The 21599-nt window shown below is 56.1% G+C and overlaps 3 protein-coding genes across 5 annotated transcripts in view; 2 read left to right on the top strand and 1 right to left on the bottom strand.

Moving 5' to 3' along the window:
• The first annotated feature begins 278 nt into the window (after nucleotides 1-278).
• Nucleotides 279-8702, top strand: PHF13 (PHD finger protein 13). Its single transcript, XM_061382898.1, has 4 exons — nucleotides 279-687; nucleotides 3298-3399; nucleotides 5051-5585; nucleotides 6108-8702. Exons 1-4 carry the CDS (start codon nucleotides 649-651, stop codon nucleotides 6332-6334), a joined length of 903 nt encoding a protein of 300 aa, XP_061238882.1. The 5' UTR covers nucleotides 279-648; the 3' UTR covers nucleotides 6335-8702.
• An 840-nt stretch (nucleotides 8703-9542) lies between these two features.
• Nucleotides 9543-15233, top strand: THAP3 (THAP domain containing 3). The gene is made up of 5 exons (XM_061382899.1): nucleotides 9543-9687; nucleotides 12084-12276; nucleotides 13776-13838; nucleotides 14195-14299; nucleotides 14522-15233. The coding sequence occupies exons 1-5, from the start codon at nucleotides 9614-9616 to the stop codon at nucleotides 14804-14806; spliced, it is 720 nt and encodes a 239-aa protein (XP_061238883.1). The 5' UTR covers nucleotides 9543-9613; the 3' UTR covers nucleotides 14807-15233.
• A 372-nt stretch (nucleotides 15234-15605) lies between these two features.
• DNAJC11 (DnaJ heat shock protein family (Hsp40) member C11) overlaps nucleotides 15606-21599 on the bottom strand; it is a 70106-nt gene continuing 64112 nt past the window's right edge. For 2 of the 3 annotated variants that reach the window (XM_061382891.1, XM_061382889.1), the window contains 6 exons: nucleotides 20003-20158; nucleotides 18867-18936; nucleotides 18339-18396; nucleotides 18067-18209; nucleotides 17304-17433; nucleotides 15606-16904 (listed from right to left, as the gene is read on the bottom strand). In XM_061382891.1, the coding sequence (XP_061238875.1) occupies nucleotides 16879-16904; nucleotides 17304-17433; nucleotides 18067-18209; nucleotides 18339-18396; nucleotides 18867-18936; nucleotides 20003-20158 (583 nt within the window). In that variant the 3' untranslated portion in view covers nucleotides 15606-16878. The other variant, XM_061382890.1, reaches the window with a different exon arrangement.

Raw genomic sequence — 21599 nt, 5'->3', positions numbered from 1 at the left:
CCGCCCCCGCGGAGACCGAGGCGCTCTGGGTTGCGCCGCCCCTCCCCCATCGCCGTGCCGGCGCGAGTCCCCGCACCTCCCCCGCTCCGGCGGTCTCAGGTCCCCGAGCCACTGCCTCCATAGACCAAGCAGCCGCCGCGGAGCTCTCTGGGGGTTGGAGTCCTCGAGGGGCCCTTTGTGCGCCTCAGCGGCGGAGCCGAGGACTATGACTCCCACAATGCCTCGCGCCCGCCCCCTCGCCGTCCGCTTTCCGTCGCTCCCAGACTACATTTCCCGGCAGCCCTCGCGGCTCTCCCGCCCTCCCTCCCGAGACACGAGCCGAACTGGGCGTCAGGTCGGGGAGCCGGTCGGGTTCCCGCTCGCCGCCGCCGCCGCCGCCGCCCCCCGCAGCGACTCTCCCGCCTCTCCAGTCGCGCTGGTCGCAGGACCTGCATCGACAACTCTGCTCGGCTGTGGAGCCGCCGGCCCGAGAGTATAGTGTCCAGGACGCGACACACCGACCCCCCCATCATCTCCAGTCGGGGCGACCCCTCCCGGGTCCGCCTTCGCCCTGCGCGGCCGCCAGAGCCCCCGGCTCCGAGCGGCCCCGTGGCCCGGCGTCCGCATCCCGGCCCCTGCAGTCCGCGGTCGCCGCCCCCCACCCTGAACATGGACTCCGACTCCTGCGCCGCCGCTTTCCACCCGGAGGTGAGTGAGAGCTGCGCCCCGACAGCCCCTGACCACCCTCAGGCCGATCCGGTGCTCCCGAAGGCGGACCCCCGCCGGCCGAGCGCCGTTCTCCCCTCCCCCAGCTATCTCTCGTCGCCCCCCAGGCGCCCAACCCCGCCCCCCACTCGGGCCCGCGCCCGGTCTTCCCCGCCCCCCGTATCCTCCGCGTCCCTTCCGCGGGCGTCCGCGTCCTCCCGGCGCCCCTTCCCCGTGGTCGCCGCGCCCACCCTCCCCGGCTTTGCGTAGCCGGGGGACCTGTCTGCGCCCCCGGCCCCTCCTCGCCGGCCTGGCTTCCCCCTTCCCCGCCCCCGGGGACTCAGTCCGAGCCGCCTCCGCCCTGCGCTCCCGCTTTCCGGAGGAATCACCCACCCCCTCCCAGAGGGGCTCGCGGCCCCCCTCGGAAGGGGACTCCGCTCCGCGCGCCCCCCGCCTCCTCCTCTAATCCCCCCGAGCCCGGTGGCCCGCGCCCCGCCCCCTGACTCCAGCTCGGCCCCCGCCCCCTCTGGCTAGGGTGGGGGAGGCTCGTCCTTCAGGGTCCCCACCCCTGCGGGGGCCTGAGCTGTGCTCCCACCCCCAGCGCGTTTGCCTCTCCCTCCAGGGCCGCCTCCCCTTCCAGGGCCCCCTCCCCCGAGCTCGGCTCGCCCCGCCTCGGCTCCCCCTCCTTCCGGGGATCGGCCCTCGGTTCTCCCGGCCGCCCCCCAACCCCCGGGGCCCCCGCCGCGGTCCCCTCCCTCTCCCGAAGCTCGCCGAGTCTGGGGTGCGGGTCCGGCCGCCGGCGGGTGGGGGAGGGGAGGCGGCGCCGGGCGGGCTAGTCCGCCGCTCTGCCGCCTCGGGGGCTCGCGGGGCCTGTGAGTCCCGGACCCCGAATCCTGCCCGGCTACTCGCGCCCCCTCCCCCGCGGGATGGGCCCCGCACCTTCCGGGGCCGCTTGTCGGCGAGGAGCGGCTTCCGCGGGAGGGCGGGGAGGGGGCCGCACCGCCATCTGCTTTTCTTACGGGCGGCGTTGGCGGGGCCGGGGCGGCCGGCGCGGTAGGAGCGGCGCGGGTCCCCCGCCCCGGGCCCGAGGGCACCGCTGCCATCCACTGAGTCCCGGCCACTGACCCACTTAAGCACATTCCCCGCCGAAATAAAAGTTCTCCCCGCGAGTTTGAGGGCCGCAGCCCTCCCACCCAGCCGGAGGGAGGGCGGTCAGTTCTCCCAGCGGGTGGGGGCAGGGTCTCCCCGGCGCTGGAAGCGCTGGGTACCGCGCGGACTCTGCCTCGCCGCTGTTCTGCGCGCCTCTCCGGGTCTGGGCGGCCGAGGGCTGAAAGCAGAGGCGGTTTGCTAGCACCGAGTTGAGAAAATAAAAAGAAGTGGAGCCCTTGGAAGGAGACCTGCGGGTAGCAGGCCGCCCGCGCTGTTTTCTGGGCGCGCTGGACTGAGGGGGCGGTGGTGGTTGGACTAGGGCAGAAGCCCACCCCGTCGTCTCCTCCCCCTACTTTCATCCGAGTGGGGAGTGGGCCCCTCGGCTCTGGAAATGTTAGCTGAACTCCTAAGGATGGGATTGAGGTGGGTGATAAAGTGCTTAAAAAAAACCTAAGTAAAATACGCTAGTCAAATGAACCGAAGGAAAGCACAGTTGTTTTGCTTAGTAGCAAATAATCTTTTTCTTCCCAGCTCCTCTTTCTCAGCAGAGAATCAATTCTTGTTGAGGGCGATTCTTAATTGAATGGGGATGGGACACACAAGCCAAAATTCCTAGTATTTCATCTTCAGTATGCAAATGGTTTGTTGTTCAGTCCTTAAGTCATGTCCAAGTCCTTAAGCCTGCGGGACTGTAGCCCTCCAGGCTCCTCTTGAGCAGGGGATTTTCCAGGCAAGGATACTGGAATGGGTTGCCTTCTTCTCCTCCAGGGCATCTTCCCCACCCAGGGATTGAACCTGCATTGCAGGCGGCCTTTAGTGACTGTAATTATATACAGAGTTAGGTTTCCTAAGTGGTAGTAGCAGGATTGTTTCTGGTTTGTTCTCTAGGTTGGGGGGTGTTGGAGGAGCCAGAGGGACCAGCAGGAAGTGTCTCCTCTGGAGGAGAGAGCTGGGTAGGAGGAGGGGGTCCTCCTGCAGCCCTGCCTGGGGAGGGGTCAGGCGAGATTCAGGTCCAGGATTCCAGGTCTGAGCTCTGCAGGTTGAAAAGTAGTTCACTTCTAAAGTCACTTAAAATACTTCAGCTGCAGCAGTTTATCTTCAAAGTGGAAAATTTGTGGCAAAAAAGTTAATTATTAGGGCTCTCAATAGGCCTGTAGAAACTTAATAGATAATGTCAGAAAATGCCACATGAGCGCTAATAAATAGACTTTTGTACAGTCTTTTATCTCCTAACCAGTTTCCCAGTATTCTTGGCATAGCATCGCATACCTCCTCTTTCAACCTTCTGAAAACTGTTAATTCTTGACCCAAACTTACCTTATCTTGTTTCTAGAGCGTTTGTAAATCTAGCAGTGTGTTTTTGAGTGGCAGACTATGAAAGCTCCAGCCTGTTTAGTATTGTTTCTTTGATGTCACCTGTAAGTGTCTACTTCCAAACATGCTCCCTTTTCTCGCTGTTAACAGGAGTACTCCCCCAGTTACAAGCGGCGCAGGACCGTGGAGGATTTCAACAAATTCTGCACCTTTGTCTTGGCCTATGCAGGCTACATCCCTTATCCAAAGGAGGTAATTCAGCACTTCAGAGACCTTGCTGGCAGCAAAACCAGAGTTTTTGACAAGGTGGTGGGTCTGGAAGGGGTTGAATGGGAGGACTTGAGCCGTAATAGTCAGGCAGAAATCTTTCTTACAGACTTAGACGAGCCTGGGAAGTGGTTCCTAAGACGGATGGAAAATGTAGACTTGCCTAGAAATGGTTCGATAAACTTTCAAAGTTTGCCTACAGATAATCTAACTGATATCTTCCTAATGTTCAATGTTTATTGAGAGGTTACTGTCACTTAGTCATGTCCGACTCTTTGTGATCCTATGGACTATACAGTCCATGGAATTCTTCAGGCCAGAATACTGGAGTGGGTAGCCGACCTCTTCTCCATTGGATCTTCCCAACCCAGGAATCAAACTGGGGTCTCCTGCATTGCAGGCAGATTCTTTACCTACTGAACCACAGGGGAATCCCTGAGAGCTTACTGTGGCTAGGCACTATTTTTGGCCATTATAATGATATGAAGTAGGAGCTTTTACTTATATCCTTTTCATTAGTAGTTTATTTATTTTGGCTGTGCAACATGCCTTGTAGGATCTTAGTTCCACGACCAGGAATCCAACCCAGGGCCAGCAGTGAAAGTGCTGAATTCTAATCATTGGACTTCCTGGGGATTCCCTATTTGTTTTTTGTATTTATTTTTTCTCTTCCATTTTGAAGATGAGGACACTGGAGATGACACAGAGAGGGAACTCCTTACTCTGCGTACAGGCTCATTGGTGGTGGAGCCTGGGGTTCAAGCAGATCAAAGGGTCAGGCCCAGTCCACCCTGCCCTACCTGGTGGGTGGCCTCCTGGTTGGTGTCATTACAGAATCTTCAGGGACTCGTGGCCAGAATCCCATGTAAATTAAGGCATTTTTTCCTTGCTGAGAAATGGGCAGGTGGACCAGCGCTGCCAGGGTGCTCAAACTTCAGGGGCCTGGTTCATACTGTGCAAGACTCAAGAGAAAGGAATCCAGTATTTTTAGGAGGCCAGATCCCAGCACTGGGTTATTGTTTCCACTGCCAGCTAGGTGGATAACGCCTACATGAATGCTGCTACTGTTTGCACATCAACAAACAGTAGCAGTTTGCTTGATTGACCTGAAGGAATCAGAGAGGAACTCACTGCTTTGGGGCAGTAATTACATACTTGGATTTTGCAGTATTTTGAGATGCCTCCAAGTTTTTAAAGAAAAGTGTCAGAACATTCTCACCATTAATTTACATGCACTTAATTAAAATGTACATCCTTTGGGAGGACAGTTGTGGGGGAGATTGTAAAATCAGGAAAGATTAGAGCTTGAGGGTGGTGTGTCTTTGGCACTCCTGTCACAGAAGTGGATTGAGTATCAACTAAGTTCTTGGTGAGGGTTCACCCAGGGCTGGAGGTCCCCCTTGTGGGTTCATGTTGTAGTTGGAAGGACACACTAAATCCTAGTGATGGTGTTCCTAAAGAAGAGCACTGGTGAGAGCTGAGGAGCTCTGGGTTCTTTGTTTCCCACATCTGCAGACCTGACCTGGTAGGGAGTGGGGAGGGCGGGGTCCTGGGGAAGCTCTGCTCAGGGCCAGCTCTTGGTGTTGGAGGCTAGTTGAAATAACCAGAAGCCGCCGTGTTTTCTCTGTCCTTTCAGGAAGTCCCTCTGAGGAGCAGTCCCAGCCCTGCCAACAGCACCGCTGGTACCATCGACAGTGACGGTTGGGATGCCAGTTTTGCCGACATCTCGTCCACCGTGCCCTTGCCGGTCTCTGACCGCTGCTTTGGCCACCTGCAGCCCACCCTCCTGCAGCGAGCCAAGCCTAGTAACTTCCTGCTAGACAGAAAGAAGACCGACAAGCTGAAGAAGAAGAAGAAGAGGAAGCGAAGGGACAGTGATGTGCCTGGGAAGGAGGGCTACGTGGGGGGCTTGCTGCAGCTGGAAGCCACCGACCCATATGCAGAGACCCCCACGAGCCCCACTCTGCAGGATATCCCCCAGGCCGCTGGAGACCCCTGTTCGGGCTGGGACTCTGATACTCCTTCCAGTGGGTCTTGCACCACGGTGTCACCGGATCAGGTCAAAGAAATAAAAACTGAAGGCAAACGGACTATCGTCCGGCAGGGCAAGCAGGTGGTGTTCCGGGACGAAGACAGCACGGGCAACGACGAAGACATCATGGTGGATTCCGGTGAGTGGCCCAGAGGTGGGATGCTAAGAGCAGGGTTTCAGGGCCCTAACCTTCCCCTTCCACTGCAGGGGTTGTGGGTTCGATCCCTGGTCGAGGAGCTGAGATCCCATGTGCCTGCCATGAGGTGCGGGGTCTCAGGGCGGTGGTTCCTTCCTTGGAAGGGGACAGGGGAGCATAACCCACCACCTTCAGGGGAAAGGGTGTGAGAAGGCGGATGCCGAGATGTTTAGGAAGCGATGATCACAGCTGAAGACAGCGAACATTCCAGAGCAGGCCTCAAAATGTGAAAATAACATAGCTTATGAGTAACCACCTTGTGGGGATTCCTCGTACCACACATTTCAGTGCTTTTTGTGCACGCGTGCATTTTCAGAGCGGGAAGTATCACCCTGAAACTTGAAATTGGTTTCACTGCAGCTCAGCTGCCCTGTCCCTTTGGAGAGTGGCTTTCCTGATGGGAGGGGTTCTGATTGGGGGTGTTGTGAGAGATTTTTCCATTCTTACATGGTTCTTTGCTTTCAGATGACGACTCCTGGGACCTGGTCACATGCTTCTGCATGAAGCCGTTTGCTGGCCGCCCCATGATAGAGTGCAACGAGTGCCACACTTGGATTCACCTGTCCTGTGCAAAGATCCGGAAGTCCAACGTTCCGGAAGTGTTTGTCTGCCAAAAGTGCCGGGACTCCAAGTTTGACATCCGCCGTTCCAACCGGTCCCGAATGGGCTCCCGGAAGCTGTTTCTGGACTGACTGCTGGAGGGCGAGGAGTCGAAAGGGACTGTGGGCCTGCTGGCCCTGGTCTTAGTTGAGCACAGGACTCTTAGCTCCAGCGCGGGCAGACCCCTGCCGTTCAGGTGCCTACATGAAAGGACCAGCTGTCCAAGGTATAAACTGTACATAGCCAGTGACTGAATAAAATCCTTGTTGGCCAGAGCTGCTGCTGGAGCCATGGTCTCTGCAGTGGAGGTGGACTGCACACCCAAGCGCAGCGGGTTTGGTCCAGCCGAACATGAGGGTGTGTGGTCGTTGTGCATTTTTGCTCTCATTGTTGACAAACCCCCGCCAATCGGAACAAGTGCTGTCTGTTACTCCTGCTTCCGCTGTGTTGGCGCGAGGAGATGATGTTTCCCCGGCCTGTTTATGAACCGCCATACGTGTGAACTTCTCCAGTCCGTCTTTTACCATAAGTGTCTGTATAGCAACCATCAAAGCCGCTCCTCCCTTAGTGGTCCCCCTCTCCCCTGCCTTAGGGGATGCCTGTTCTCCTGGGGCTGGAGTCCCTGGCCTCACCCAGGGGTGGTGAGCTGGCAAGTGAGCCCCAGGTTTCCTTCAGTTCGTCAAAGGGGACACTATGCAGCTGCTTCTCTGTGGAAAGGGGGTTGGTTCGGGGGTGGGGTCATGGTGGCCCATGTTCATAACTCAGTTTCCTGTTTTGCACGATGTAAAAAAACCTGTCTCTTTGCACGAAATAGCCAAAAGTATTGGCAGACTTCTGCCTGGGTTCCCTTCCTCTCCAGTTGGCTTTGGAGGTCCTGGGGGTGCCCAGCAAGCTGTTTTCAAGTGAGGGGGCGCCTGGATCCTCTCCTTGTCTCTCCCGGCTCACTTTGTTCTAGCAGCGACATTAAAGGTTAGGCAGTCTCTGGGGGAGGATTTTCTCCACATAGTGGGCGGGGGGAGGGAAAATGGGAGGAAGGCCTCCCTCATGGGTATAGTATGCCCCTCATACAGGCTGGCCTGCTGGTTCCACGGGGCAAGGTTAGGACTTTTGAAGCATTTTTTTGGTTTGAGTTGGTGGGTGAGTGAGATGGTAACGCTGGCCTCCAGGAAGGTACCACTGAACTTTGCAAAGTTCCTTAGATCTAAAAGGGCCCTGGACCGAGGCGACCCCTGTGCAGGCCAGCTCGGGAGAGGCCAGGGAGTTTGAAGCCCGGCGGGCCTCCACCGGAGGGCCATGTGGCGGGACACTGATGGCTCTCAGGCTTGAGGGAGAGGGAGGACGTCAGTGTTCCTCGAAACTGATGTTACTCTAGCAGTTTAAATACTCATTCTCAAAAATTTTTTTTTTGTACATTGATGAGTGTGTCTTCATAAACATTATTTCTCACGAAGCATGAAGAGGGAAGAGTGCCCAAGTCAGGCATATTTATTGACATCAAGGTGGAGCCTCAGTCTTCCCACGGGGAGACTTCTCTACGTGGTCCCCATGTGTAGGGCCATCAGGCGGACTTGTGTCCACATTCTCTCACTGAAGCACCGGGGGGTTGAAGTGTAATGGGCTGATCGGAGCCTATATTTTGTCCTAGTATCTTTCATGCTTGACCAGCCAACTGCCTTTTTTGTTTTATTTTTAATTCTGTTGTTTCTGTTAACACAAAAAGAGAGAGAAATAGTTTTTGAAATCCATTTTATTGTGAAGAGCCCCAAGGGAGATGTTCTACTCTAGAGAAAAATAGTAAGGAGCTGGCTTAGAAACAACCTTCTCCCCAGACAACCGTCTGGCTCTGACTAGGGCAAAAGTCCAGGAAAAGTTGGAGAGAAATTTGCCAAAGATCTGCACCGTGACATTGCCTGTCCTTTGTCTTCACCATGACAGTAGCCAAAGTTTCCAAGTGTTTCTCTCTTAAAAAAAAAAAAAAAACCTCCACAGTTTTACAAGTGTGTTTAAGAATAGGTGTGATTTTAGGGTGGAGCTGCCAGTCTTGGCAATTACCATATTGCTCTTAGAAGACTCAGTTCCTGGTGACGCCTCTGGAAGGCATTTGATACTCATCTCGATTTCTGTTTCCTTCATTTGCTTTTGTTCTTTTAACAGAGTTATCCCTGTGGGTGGTGTCTTAAGAAGTCAGGACACCACGGTTTTTCTGTTAGATTGAGCTGGGCAGCTGCAATCAGCTTTATGCAAATTAGGTATGGCCCATCTCTGGGTTCCTGGTTGGTGGCTGATGGAGAAGGGAGGGAAAGTTGTCATCCCCAAAGCAAGTCCCTTCCGTCGGCTTTGGCCAGGCCAGACACTTAACATCGTTTACATTGTTCTGTGTAATTATAAAGTTTATGTGTATAAAGCGAAGCTGTTTCTGTGAAACTGTATATTTTGTAAATAAATATATTGCTACTTTGAGGTTCATGTCTAGGTGTTTGTGTTCTGTGCTGAAGGACTGACCCTCATCACCAACTCCCAAAATCATGGTTACATGAAGACTTGGGAAGTTTAGAGTGAGTTTGGTTTAGCAGGATGAAACATTCTCACATCCCTTAATACACTTTTCTAGTAAATTCTCCAGAAACAAACCACAGCATGAAGAGACGTGAATAGCTTTCACAATTTCTTCACATTGTACATTAGCTTAAATCCCAGTGAGTGGTTAACCTGCATTGTAAAAGCTGCAGCCATCTCTAAGCTTATGCAGGTGGGATTAGAATCTGCCCCGTACTCATTCTGCCCTTCCACTTGGGGGTCCCAAGGGGCTGAGCCTGTTCTGTCAGTCAGCTGTGTCTGCCTAGCCAATCTGGGACCAGCTAATGGTCAACTAGTACTTTCTAACGTGACGTTGGAGCAGCCGAAATCTATGAATCAACACCTACTGAAATCTTGAAAATACTGGCCTCGGTGGCCGGTGAGCCTGCCTTTGGTTTCCAGTTGTCCAGAGCTGGGTTGTGTGTGTGTGAATTTTGGAGGCTCAGAGCAAGGAGGTGAGGGTGACGCTTCAGCATAACTAGGGTAAAACCTGCATCGGGGATGTCCGGTCTGAGCCGGGCGTTGAAGCACCCCTTGACGGGGTCGCGGGCACTGTGCACGAGATGCTGGCTAAGGAACATAACCCGACCCGCCTTTACTCACCAGCCTCCCTGCAAGCCCCGCCCCTCTCTCGAGGGCCTGTCGCCGGCAGGCCCCGCCCCAATCGCTCGCCCCGCCTCCACCGGTCAGCCCCGTCCCGTCCCGTGACCCCGCCCCTCCCGGAGTCGCTGCCGCGCCCCGCAGGCCCCGCCGCCGCCATCTTTGTTTGGGGCAGCCGGGCCTGGCGTCTGGAGATGCCGAAGTCGTGCGCGGCCCGGCAGTGCTGCAACCGCTACAGCAATCGCAGGAAGCAGCTCACCTTCCACCGGTGAGGGGCGGGGGCACCGGGGTGCGCGGGGGCCCGCTTCGCCCAGGCCGATGACCGCGGCCCCCGCGGAAGCGCCAGGCCTGGCGCGACAGGCTTGGGGACACTCGGGCCGCTGCCCGACCGCCGGGAGGCCAGAGGACGTGCGGCCGAGCCCTTTGCGGAGGGGCGGCGGCCCCCCGGGGAGTGGCGAGGTCCTGGTCCAAGAAGCCCGGCACCACCTCGGCCGCCTGGGCGTGCAGGGAGACGGTCGGAGAGGCTGAGTAACGCCCGCGGGCGCACAGCCTTTCTTGGGTCGGGGGAGGCGGTGGCGGGCCTGGTGCGCGCTCAGCGCTGCGCCCTTGCGGTGACTTGGCATGCGTCCCCTCCGCGGCCCAGGGACTGTGCAGCCTGGGACGTAGTTAAGTGTGCAGTATTTGCTGCAAGATGCGTTGCTAACCTCCCTTAGGTGTGTGGTGCGCTGCGCGCTCTGCTCACCTCTCCGGTGGTGGAGGAATGAGAACGTTCAGGCGGGTGGGGCGCGGGGCCGGGACGCGCGACCTTTGCTGGAGCCGCAGGAGGATGGTAGGACTTCTGGAGTCTGTCCCTGCGCGCCCCGCGCCTCTCAGGTGTGGGACCCGGCCGAGTGCACGGCCGCTTGCGCATCGATGGGTAGAGTGTTGCACACTTTATTGCTGGTCCCAGCCACAGCGCCTTCCTCCATCCTGCTCAGAGTGTGACTCCAAAGGGCTGCGCTCTGTTCATCTACACTTCGTCTCCTCTAAGCGTTTTCTTTTTTAACGTGAGTATGTCTATTGATATGTAACATGCCTACGGAAAAGTGCACAATTTATAAGCACACAATTTAACCAAGTGAACACCCGGTGTGACTGCCAAGAGTTTAGAACATAGAAGCCCCCAGGAGACCCGGAAACGCACCCCCTTCCAGCCCCTCACTCAGTCCCCAAGGGTAAGGCCTCTGTCAGAGGGGACTGCCTTGGCCTGTTTGGAGCCTCACTGAATGGAGCCACACGCTGTCCTTTTTCCTGTCCTTTGCTCATCACTGTGCCTGTGAGTCCTTCATGTGGCCTGAAGCAGCCGCAGCAGTTCATCCTTTTCATTGCTGTGTAGTGATCCAGGAGTATATTTACTCCAACCAACTTGTTCTACAATTGAAGGGCATTTGGGCCCCTCTGTGTTTTGGCCATCACGGGTACGAGACTTGGGGCGTCTTTGCTGGGTCTTGTCTTCCAGCGCCTGTACTCCACCACTCCCAAAATTTGCTCGGTCAAGTCCCATTGGCCCTTCTCTGCAGCCTATGACACAACAGACTGCTGACCCCTTGAGGCCATCTACCACCTGGCTTCTGGGACACCTCTTGTTCTCTTCCTTTGTCACAGTGTCCCTTCTCAGTCTTCTTGGGTAGATTCTGCTTATTTCCAACTCCAGACAGATATTGGAGCACTTAAGGGTGCCGGCCGTGCCGCTGTCCCATCGCTGTCCACGCTGGCTCCCCAGGGCAGCCATCTCACCCAGGCTTATGGCTCTGCCAACTTTTACATGGGGATACCCGCATGGTGACAACTCCAGACAACTCTTGTCCCCCTGCCACTCAGCTTCAGCACGTGGACATCTAAAAGGCACCTGAAATTTAACATCTCATGTATATTAATAAAACCAAACTGCTGATCCCCCCCAAGCTGCCCCTCCCCCATAATCTCAGCACTTGAAAGTCCTTCCTCTGCTTCTTAGCCCACAGGCAAACTTCTCTGCCTGGCTTTCATGATGCACCCCAGATCTGCCACTCACCACCTTCTCCAGCTCCACCTCTGCCTGAGCCTCCAGGAACCCCCTTCTGACAGTGGCCTGCATCCTCTTCTTGCTCTGTGTCAGCCAGACCTGCCTCGTTGGCTCCTCACACCCTCGGGCCTTTGGACTTGCTCTTCCTTCTGTTCCCGTGTTGCTGTTCTGTGTCCCACTTTCTGCAGCCTCTGCTCCAGTGTCACCTCCTAGGTGGCCTTCCCCAACCACTTCCTATTCTATTCTTGCATGGTCCGTGACTGTCTAGTGTACTGGCTGTCTCCTTGCTCTAGAATGTAGGTTCCAAGAGGGTGGGCTCACTTCCCCTCCTGCTTCCCCACACAGGAGCAGGAATGGAGGCCTGCCTGGCAGATGTGGCTCTGGGAGCACCTCACTGAGGCTCTGGCCATGTTCATGGTCTCAGATATCCTACTAAGGATGCTGTCAGCAGCCACGATGGAAGCTTCCCAACATGGAAGGATGTGGTTTAACAGGACAAGGCTATTGAGTTTTCCAGGCTGTCCAGTAAAATGCAGGGCAGGGATGCAGAAGGTCCCTGGGACCCTGAAGGTGTGTGTTTAGCCCCGCAAGTCCCTCGTGCCTCCTTGCTGTGCCCCCAGGTTCCCGTTCAGCCGCCCGGAGCTGCTGAAGGAATGGGTGCTGAACATCGGCCGGGGCGACTTCGAGCCCAAGCAGCACACGGTCATCTGCTCCGAGCACTTCCGGCCCGAGTGCTTCAGTGCCTTTGGGAACCGCAAGAACCTGAAGCACAACGCAGTGCCCACAGTGTTCGCCTTCCAGGGCCCCCCACAGGTGCACGGCCGTGGGGGTCCCCCACCTGGCAGTGGGGTGGGCAACGGTGTCATTTGTGGGGACAGCAGAGGCTGAAAACTGACAGGCCCCTAGGTCCAAAGCCCAGGGTCCCCACCTGGCCCTGAGCTTTAGGAAATCTGCAGTTCAAAGCTGCCTTAAAAACAAGTCACTTCATGATGGGTGCTACGGAAGCAGCTGATGGGGAGGGGGCCACGAGCTTGCTTCTTTCTGCACTTCACTTTGTGGGGCCTCACTTGGGCTCGAGGGAGGTGAGGACTTTCCTGTCCAGGGCACAGGAGGACGATGGTGGTGGAGTGCTGGAGGGGGACAGGGACAGCGGAGCGAGGCTGGGTGGGGGCAGGATCTGAGCATGCTCAGGAGCAGCAGCAGCTCAGGCCCTGTGGAGGGCGCAGGGTCAGGTGGTGACAGCCTTGGACAGGCGGTGGTTTTCTTCAAAGGGGCGGAGGGCTTGACATACAGGGATCTGAGTTTCCCAACCAGGGATTGAACCCTTGTCCCCTGCAGTGGAAGTGCAGAGTCCTAACCCCTGGACCGCCAGGGAAGTCCTGGACAGGAGGTGGGTTTCTGGGGGGAGGCTGGTGGGGAGGGACGTGACTTCCGAAGGTCCCTCTGGAGGCTGGTTCAGAGGCCTCTGTGGCATCGCAGGTAAGGATGGTCACAGTGGCCTGAGCCAAAAGTGGGTGTCATGATGAGAAGATGGAACAGGCCAACTCTGGAGACCTGTTGGGTTGAAAAGGAGGTGGTCTAGGGGCTAGGGGGGTCCCTGAGGGCTGGGCTTTGCTCCATGGCTTTTATTCCCATGTCCAGGAACATTGCTTGGCACAAAGTAGACGCTTAATGGGGGAGCTCTTCTTTCTTTTAAACGTAGAAGGCCTTTTGTTTTATATATATATATATACTTATTTTATCATGGTAAGAACACTTACCCTGAGATCTGCTGTTTTAACACACATAAAGTGCACAGCACAGTATTGTGGACTGCGGGGATGTGGTACCGGGGACTCTGGAAATTACAGTTTGCTGATCTGAAACTCCCATCGTGGATCAGGAACCTGTTCAGTCAGGGTGATGACTTCCATGGCATTTGTAGGAAACTGCTCCACTGCCAGTGATGACAGGCTAACCCTAAGGAGACGTTTGTGGTCCTGCCTCTAGTGCTTTTGGTGCCTGGGGGCAGAGTGGGGGTGCGGGGAGTTGAAATTGTGGTCCCCATGGTTTCTGCTCCGTTCTTTGGAGGCCTGGGGACTGCAGGCTTTGAGTTGGGTGTTTTCCCTTGAAGAATGCCAGGTCCCTGGCTTCAGTGGGTCTCTGACCCAAGGTTTGGGGACTGTGGAGGAGGGGCACTGGTGGATGGTGAGAGGAGAGCTGGGCTGGGCTGAGCATGGGGACAGAGACAGGTGAGGCCTGATGGACCCTCTGGTGCAGATCTCCTGTGCCCACCCCGGGGCCTGTCCACAGCAGCTCTGCATCTCTTGCAGCTGGTGAGGGAGAACACGGACCCTACCGGCCGGAGTGGAGACGCCACCTCTGGGGAGAGAAAGGTGAGTTTGCCCTGCTGGTCACAAGTGTTCCAACTGAGCTCCTGCGCCTTCCCGCCAGGCCAGCCCACTGGAGCTCATCATGCTTTCCTTACAAGTCGGGGTTTGGATTCCATTTTCCTAGAGAAGGAGAAGCTGAAGCTGTCCATGCCTCCTCCTCCCTGTTCAGTATCAAGCAGTGGCAGCCAGTCGCAAGTCTGGCTCCTGCTCATCTCTAAAGGTTTGGCCCCAGGCTGTGGAGGAGGCTAGCTGTCCTGCTGGTGCCCTGGCAGCCCCCATGTGGTGTGAAGGGACTCCTGGCAGGATAAGTAGCAGCTGGGGAGGACCCACGAACGGCTGGCTCCGCCCTGTCTTTACAGGTCCTCCCTGAGACAGGCTCCGGGGAGTGTGGCCTGGGGAGGAAGATGGATACGACAGTTGAAGTGCTGCAGCTGCCCCCTGAGGTTGGAGGCCCAGGACCACAGGTGAGGCCGGGCTTGGCGTGAAGGCAGCACAGGACTGGTCTCAGTCTGAGGGGATTTGCTTCAAACAGAATGAAGAAAACTGGTGCTCGAACCAGAGCACCAGCCTGGACCTCAGACTTTACCCGCAACAGCTGCGGCCCAGCAGTTCTGGGTGTCAGGGGAGCCCCCTTGGCCTCAGGTCCCTGGCTGCTGCTCTGGTCCCTCACTGACCTCTGTCCTCAGGTCCCGCCACACACACCAGAAGCTTCTGGGGTCCCTGGTCAGCCAGCTAGCCCCCCAGAGCTGAAGAGGCGCCTCCCCACACAGCCGTCCGATCACAGCTATGCCCTTTTGGACTTAGACACCCTGAAAAAAAAACTCTTCCTGACTCTGAAGGAGAACGAAAAGCTCCGCAGGCGCCTGAAGGCCCAGAGGCTGGTGATGCGGAGGATGTGCAGCCGGCTGCGTGCCCGCCTCGCAGGGCGGCCGGGACTCCAGGCCAGGCCTCGGCTGGGGCAGCAGAGCTGAGCTGCCTACTGGGCTGTTTGAGCCTCTGAGAGGAGGGGCCGTGGTCTCCAGACTCTCTGGCTGTGGACCTTTTGGTCCCACTTTGACCCTCAGGCCAGCACCGCCTCAAGTGGGAGTGTGGTGGCCCCGGCGGGGAGGAGGCTGGGGCCCTGAACAGGACACCTTGGCTCTCCCTTCAGAAGGTGACAGCCCAGCTGCCTCTCTAGCACAAGCTGGGTGAGCGTCCTTGGAACCACCCTGGGCCAGTGTGGCCGACCATGTCCCTGAGGGGTAGGTAGGCCCCGGCTGGGGTGGGGGATGTGGGGCGCTAGCTGACCCTAAGGCAGCGAGGCGTCCCCTCCATCACCTGGACGGCTGGCTCTGTCCCAGGAGTACCTCTGCGCGGCCGGTGTGAGCGAGCAACGTAATAAAGTGTCTTCCTACCCCGTGTGCTGCCTCCTTTATTTAAGAGTGAGCACTGGTTTGAGTTCTCCTGAGCATGGTCACAGCTGAGGAGACTGACTTCCTGTTTTCCTGCTGAAGGACCAGCAGGGCGTGACCATATTTGACTTCCCAAAAAAGTTGCCTTTAATTAAAAACAAAACGAAACAAAACAAAAACCACCTAGCCTGTGATTTCAACTCTGGACTCTTAAAATTCTCAGGCAGATGTCTGGCAGAGAAAATACCCCAGCCTCAAGTCAGGTCTCACAGTTTGAACCCTGAGAACAGAGGGTGGGGCAAGGCCTGTGAGGAGGAGGCAAGTCCCTCTACCTGGTGGCTCCTAAAATGAACACACAGACGCATACAGACACTGCCCCCGGCTTTCAGGAAAGGTTTATTGTGGTAAGAGCGTGTCCTCTGTTCAGTCCCTGTTCAACAACAGGAGGGATGGCCTGCCAGGAGGGGCACAGGCTGTGGCCAAGGTCGGACTCCACTAACTCGACACTTATTGCACGATTTACATTCAGAGCAGCTGCTCTTGCAGGGAACTTTTAAGTGGAGATAAATATTACAGAAATGGACAACCTGAACTACCTTTAAACACTGGAGGAAGGGGGTTGTGAGTGACTTCTCCGGTACCGACATCAGGGGCAAGGCCTGATTGAACAGGAGCCGCACAGAGGCTGCCTGAACCCCAACCAGCCAGGCGTCTGCTCCTCCAGTGACTGTTCACCAGCCAGGCTGGTTAGGAGGGGCCTGGTCGTGAAATACTCTGCATCCTCAAAAGAGGCGTGTGAAGGAAGGTGTTCCTGGGAGCAGACACCCAAATGGGTACGGGCAGCCCAGAGGAGACTGACTGAGCCGGTGTGGGAGCAGCAGTGCCACCTGCTGGCAGCGAGCAGGGAGGGGGCCCCTGGAACCCCTTGAGCCTCTTGGCTCCCACTCTGACCTCTCCGGGCCGCATGGACTGAGCTGTGTGGGGGAGGGCAGAGGCAACGCTGCTTCTCATGAGGATACAGGTGGCTCCTGGAACCGGAGTGACATCCTCTGTCCCAAGCCAGGTGCCAGTGGAATGACTTGAGAAGTTCTGGGAGGGGACGGAGGAGACTTAATTCCCAAAGCCACTCGTTCTCAGGTAAAAAGCAGATTTATAAACCCACACCATCCTGTCCAGATTCACGCAGTCACATTTCAGCAGGAAGGTGACTCAACAGGCGTTCCCTTGATCCAGAGACTCTGCTCCTGGGAACGGCTTCCCTCCTTCCGTTTTGTTTTCTGTGTTCAGTGTGGATTTTAGGAAAGGTAGCTCACGGTCACGGGCATGAGGGCGAGGTGTTCATAAATACCTCACGGCAGACAGAGCTACTGGGTGGCTCAGCCGGCGAGGGACCCTGAGGCCCCGGGGGCCGGGCCTTCCCTGCGGGGACATGATCCTTGGGAACAGACTCGGGCCCAGCTGCGGTTCCGGTCCTGGTGGGGTTGCCTCGGGGCATCTGTGTGTCCCTTCACATAATTGAGCCAGTACCACTTTCTATGCAAATACAAAATAAACATCTGATTCTGGGTTTTTTTCCCTGCTTCTTTCCAAAATTTGTTGACTCCTGGGGAAATTCTTTTGCAGCCCCTTTTGAATTTGGCTTCTCAAGTAGTTTATCCATCAGTATCAATTCTGTGAGCTGTAAAAGAAAAGACAAAATCAGCGCATCTAAAGGCAACTGTTTCCACGCACTCTTTCTACGTAGCGGGGATCAACCAGGCCCTGGCCAGAGGCTGCCTGGCCTGAAGCTGGGCAGAGGATGAGCTGCCAAAAATCACTGTGTTCTTGAACACAGAAGAGCCACTGGGTCTGCCTCATACCTAGTCACCCCGGCTGCAGTTTCCAAGAGCTCACTACCACCTGGGAAAGGGCTGACCCCTCCCTCAGGGCATCATTTCCCAGGTCTGTGTAGGTCACGATGCCCAAGCCTATGGCTCCCCGGCCAAGGATAGAAGGAAGGCTTTTGTTGCCCCCCCCACTGAGGTCCCTGGGCCTGTCTCTGGGCAAGGACAGGTGACAGCCAGGGGCAGCTACTCACACTGCTTTGGTATCCTGAGTGCCTCGCTGTCGAGCGCCATGACCTGATGAAGGACCCCGCGGAACTGGTAAAGCACTTTCAGGTTCTTCTCTTCACCCACACACGGGTCGTAGAAGCCGGGCAGCCCAGCCTGCAACAGACAGATTCTCACTGGAGACAGGCGTTTGAAGCCCAGTGGCGCTGTAGTCAGTACCTGCCCGGAGGGGCAGCGTGGACACTGCCCACGAAGGATGCAATCCTGGGAGCCTGAGTACAGGAAAGAGGATTTTAACAAGCTGCCTACTTAGTCCTAGACTTGCCCCACTGCCACACTAAAACACCCTCCATCTTCAAGGAAGCCCTGCAGAGGACGCAAGACCAGGAACCCACTCAGGGACCAGGGCACTCTGCCTGAGCTCCTCTGTGCTTTAACTCACCTCTGGCACACACCCCACTCCCCCTGAGCCTCTGGTGTACTACAGGCGGACCCCCCTTCTGGAACCAGGCAAGGCACAGAGTGTGAGCGCCCAAAGGCAGGAGGTATATTTTGTTTGCTGCTGTAACTGGCACACAGTAGGGGCTCAAAAAACAGTTGGCAATGGATGGACAGATGAGTGGCTGGCTGGATGGATGACGTCAACCGCTCCAGTGTGGCTGTAACCTGGGTCCTGGGCTGCATCCCGCACAGGGAATGCGGCAGCATGACGGGTTCCGCTGCAGTGACATGGCCCCTTAGAGGGTCCCTCTTCCCCAGAAGCCCCTCCCATCTACCTCGAGCGCCCACCTTGGAGGCCTCGGTGAGGATGAGCTTGGAGTCCTTCACCAGACACTGCAGGGGCACAGTCACATCGATCACCTTCACCTTCTCGCTCTTCTTGCTCTTGTCATTGACAAATTTTCCATACCAGGCGTTGACAATGATGAGCCCTGAGGACAGGGCTGGTCAGGGCAGGGCAGCCTTGGCAGGCAACCCCCGTGCAGCCTGGCTGCAGGAGCCATGTGCTCCTGTGGAAACCCAGCACCCACCCTGTCCTCAGAGAGGCCAGGCCTGCTCACCCATTCTGGACTCTTCGGCCTCAATTATTCTTCGGACAGATTCCTGCATCAACCGAACCTGCAGAGGACAAGGATGCTACTATCAGGGCCTCCGGAGGCTCCCTCAGAGCCAGGGCCACATGCCTGGTGCCTGTCTGTCCTGCTTGTCCATTTCTCTGGACGTGGCTGCTACTGCAGTCTTGGAAAAACAATCCACTCACAGGGAAGAAAAAGGACAACACCCACCACTTTTAAAAAACCTGGTTATGTCTTTGCAGGGTAACAGGGTTGACTCTTCAGGGCACAGACAGACGCGCCCAGCACTGCATCCCACAGGCAATAACGTAAAGACTAGATGACCAGGGAGGCTGTCGGGGAAGAAAAGCCCAAGACCCAAGGCTCCTGAGACCACTCTGCAGGGTGTGAAGCATGCCCCCCACAGGTTTAAGAAACGTGGACGAGAAAGGATGGGAGCATGGTGCGGCCTGGTCCACGCTCAGATCCTCACAGGGCAGAGGCCTGGAAGGGAGCCGGTGACGCAGCACTTACGGCAGCTTCTGCCTCTTGTTTCTTCTGCAGGATGTCGGTGGCTGTGCTTTCCCTTTGCTTCTCCAGTTCCCTGAGGCGAGGAAAACACAAGCCATGTGTGAGGAACATGGGTTACCAGCACGGGAGGCCACAGTGCCCCAGGATGGACCTGCACCCTGCCAACAGCCTGTAAATCTTACTGCGTTCCCAGTTCTAGAACTTTAAACACTATTTCCAAGGCAAGTTCAAGCAAATCTGTTTGTCCCAGGCCTGTGCAGCTGTCCTGTGGTCCCCAGATGGCTCTCCCCAACCTCAGTGGGAGGAGGACTCCTCACAGCAGTAATCTCAGGAAAGCGGGAGAGGGTGAGACTCTCAGGAGATGCCCCCAATCAGGCATTACCACAGGACACCCTTGGCAGGGACAAGGCGCGCTTCATGCAATAAAATACAGCAGAGCACGGGGACCTGGGCAGCACACACGTGTCCTACCAGCCTTGCCCAGCACACCCTCTGCTCCAAGCCTTCAGTCTGCTGGGGAATTAGGATCCCGAACTCAAATGAATCAGAGGCTGGAGGGGCCCCCCAAGAGCCTTCCTTGGGCTCCTCGCTCCCTAAGTTCAGTGATCTATTAAATGAGATCATTGTAAAGTAATGAAGTTAAACCTCCTCTTGGGTTTAATGCTGGGCTAATGGATTATCTCTAAGAAACGGCAAAATAAATTACATCTAGATGACTTCCAAGACTGTAGTTAACATGGGCCTTGTTTGTAGGAACTCAGAGCCCGATCTCTTTGAATTCAGTGCCAGGCAAAGAAATGGTTAGAATGAGAAAAAGGAAGACTTCTCATTTCTGTGGTCATGGCTTATAGTCCCAACAGTTTGGTAAACTAACTCTAATTCTTTCTGAAAGTAGGAATGTGGACAGACAGAAGTTAACCCAAGTGTTGCCAACAGCAGTACCGCTACTACTGATAACAACTAGCTAATACTCACTGAGGTCTTGACGTGCCCAGACTCCGCAGTGAGCACTGTACACCTATCAGCTTAGGGGGTTTCCCTCACGCCCTGTGGGGCGGCTGCTACCCTCTCCACGTCACAGACGGGGGAGCTGGGCACAGGGCAGTTCGGCCCCGTCCCCGGCAGTGCTGAGAACTCACTTCTCCTTCTGAGCCCTGAGGTAGGGTCTGATGACCAGGCGGTGCAGAGCGAAGTACAGCACGAGCGGCCCCGCGGTGGCATAGAACACGGCGCTGGGCAGCAGCTGGTCTGTCAGGTGGATGGGGAAGAAGTAGGTCTGACTGGCCCTATTTAACCTGAGAACAGAACAGAGCCGAGTGCCCATGTGAGTCAGGTTCCCAGGGAAGGGGGGCTCGGCGAGGGTGTCCCAGCCCAGGAAGAACCTCTTGACCCACAGGACCTGGGGAGGCGGAACCCAGTCTGCACGCCTCACGGTCCACTCCCCTGAGCAGGCCCCTAGGTCTGGCAGAAGAAAGGGCTCGATACCTGCTGACCGCAAGCAGCAGACTCACACCCAAGCAGAGCACACACGGCCCCGGAGGCAGGGGAGGCCACGCCTCCAGATGGCCTGTCAAGCCTCAGTGACGGCCGGGTGGCTCCCACAGGTCCAGTTAGCCCACAGACATCAACTGCGAACTCTCGACCAATGTGACCCACACCCTCGGGGACCAGACAACAACAGAGGGCAGAAGCGCCAACTGGCACTGGTGAGCTGCTGGACTTTTTAAAAAAACAGCCTTTAGCCTGAAGGCAGTTCTCAGTCTATACCACAATGGATGATTACAACTGCAAAGGAATCTGTAGTCCTACTGAAGAATTAGAGTTCAGAGTCTGGGGCAACCACTGTGTCTGGGAAGAGGGGGGCCCCCCAAAGGGAAATCACAGGTGGGGAGCCCCAAGTTCTCAGTGTGCCAGAGATCCCCAAAGGATGCATGGTGCTGTGTTTTGACTGTGGCTACATGGGTAAGTCCAAGTTTGCAGCCAGACTTCACCCAAGTTCTAAAAGGAAACAAAAATTAACACTTACTACAATACCAACTATGCTACATCAGATCAGATCAGACCAGATCAGTCGCTTAGTCATGTCCGACTCTTTGCGACCCCATGAATCGCAGCACGCCAGGCCTCCCTGTCCATCACCAACTCCCGGAGTTCACTGAGACTCACGTCCATCGAGTCAGTGATGCAATCCAGCCATCTCATCCTCTGTCGTCCCCTTCTCCTCCTGCCCCCAATCCCTCCCAGCATCAGAGTCTTTTCCAATGAGTCAACTCTTTGCATGAGGTGGCCAAAGTACTGGAGTTTCAGCTTTAGCATCAGTCCTTCCAAAGAAATCCCAGGGCTGATCTCCTTCAGAATGGACTGGTTGGATCTCCTTGCAGTCCAAGGGACTCTCAAGAGTCTTCTCCAACACCACAGTTCAAAAGCATCAATTCTTCAGCGCTCAGCCTTCTTCACAGTCCAACTTTCACATCCATACATGACCACAGGAAAAACCATAGCCTTGACTAGACGAACCTTTGTTGGCAAAGTAATGTCTCTGCTTTTGAATATGCTATCTAGGTTGGTCATAACTTTCTTTCCAAGGAGTAAGAGTCTTTTAATTTCATAGCTGCAGTCACCATCTGTAGTGATTTTGGAGCCCAGAAAAATAGTCTGACACTGTTTCCACTGTTTCCCCATCTATTTCCCATGAAGTGATGGGACCTTTGCTACATACCCAGATACAATGAGAAA

This window comes from Bos javanicus, chromosome 16, assembly GCF_032452875.1.
Source record: "Bos javanicus breed banteng chromosome 16, ARS-OSU_banteng_1.0, whole genome shotgun sequence".
Classification (NCBI taxonomy): Eukaryota; Metazoa; Chordata; class Mammalia; order Artiodactyla; family Bovidae; genus Bos; species Bos javanicus.
This window is presented reverse-complemented; position numbering and strand designations above follow the sequence as displayed.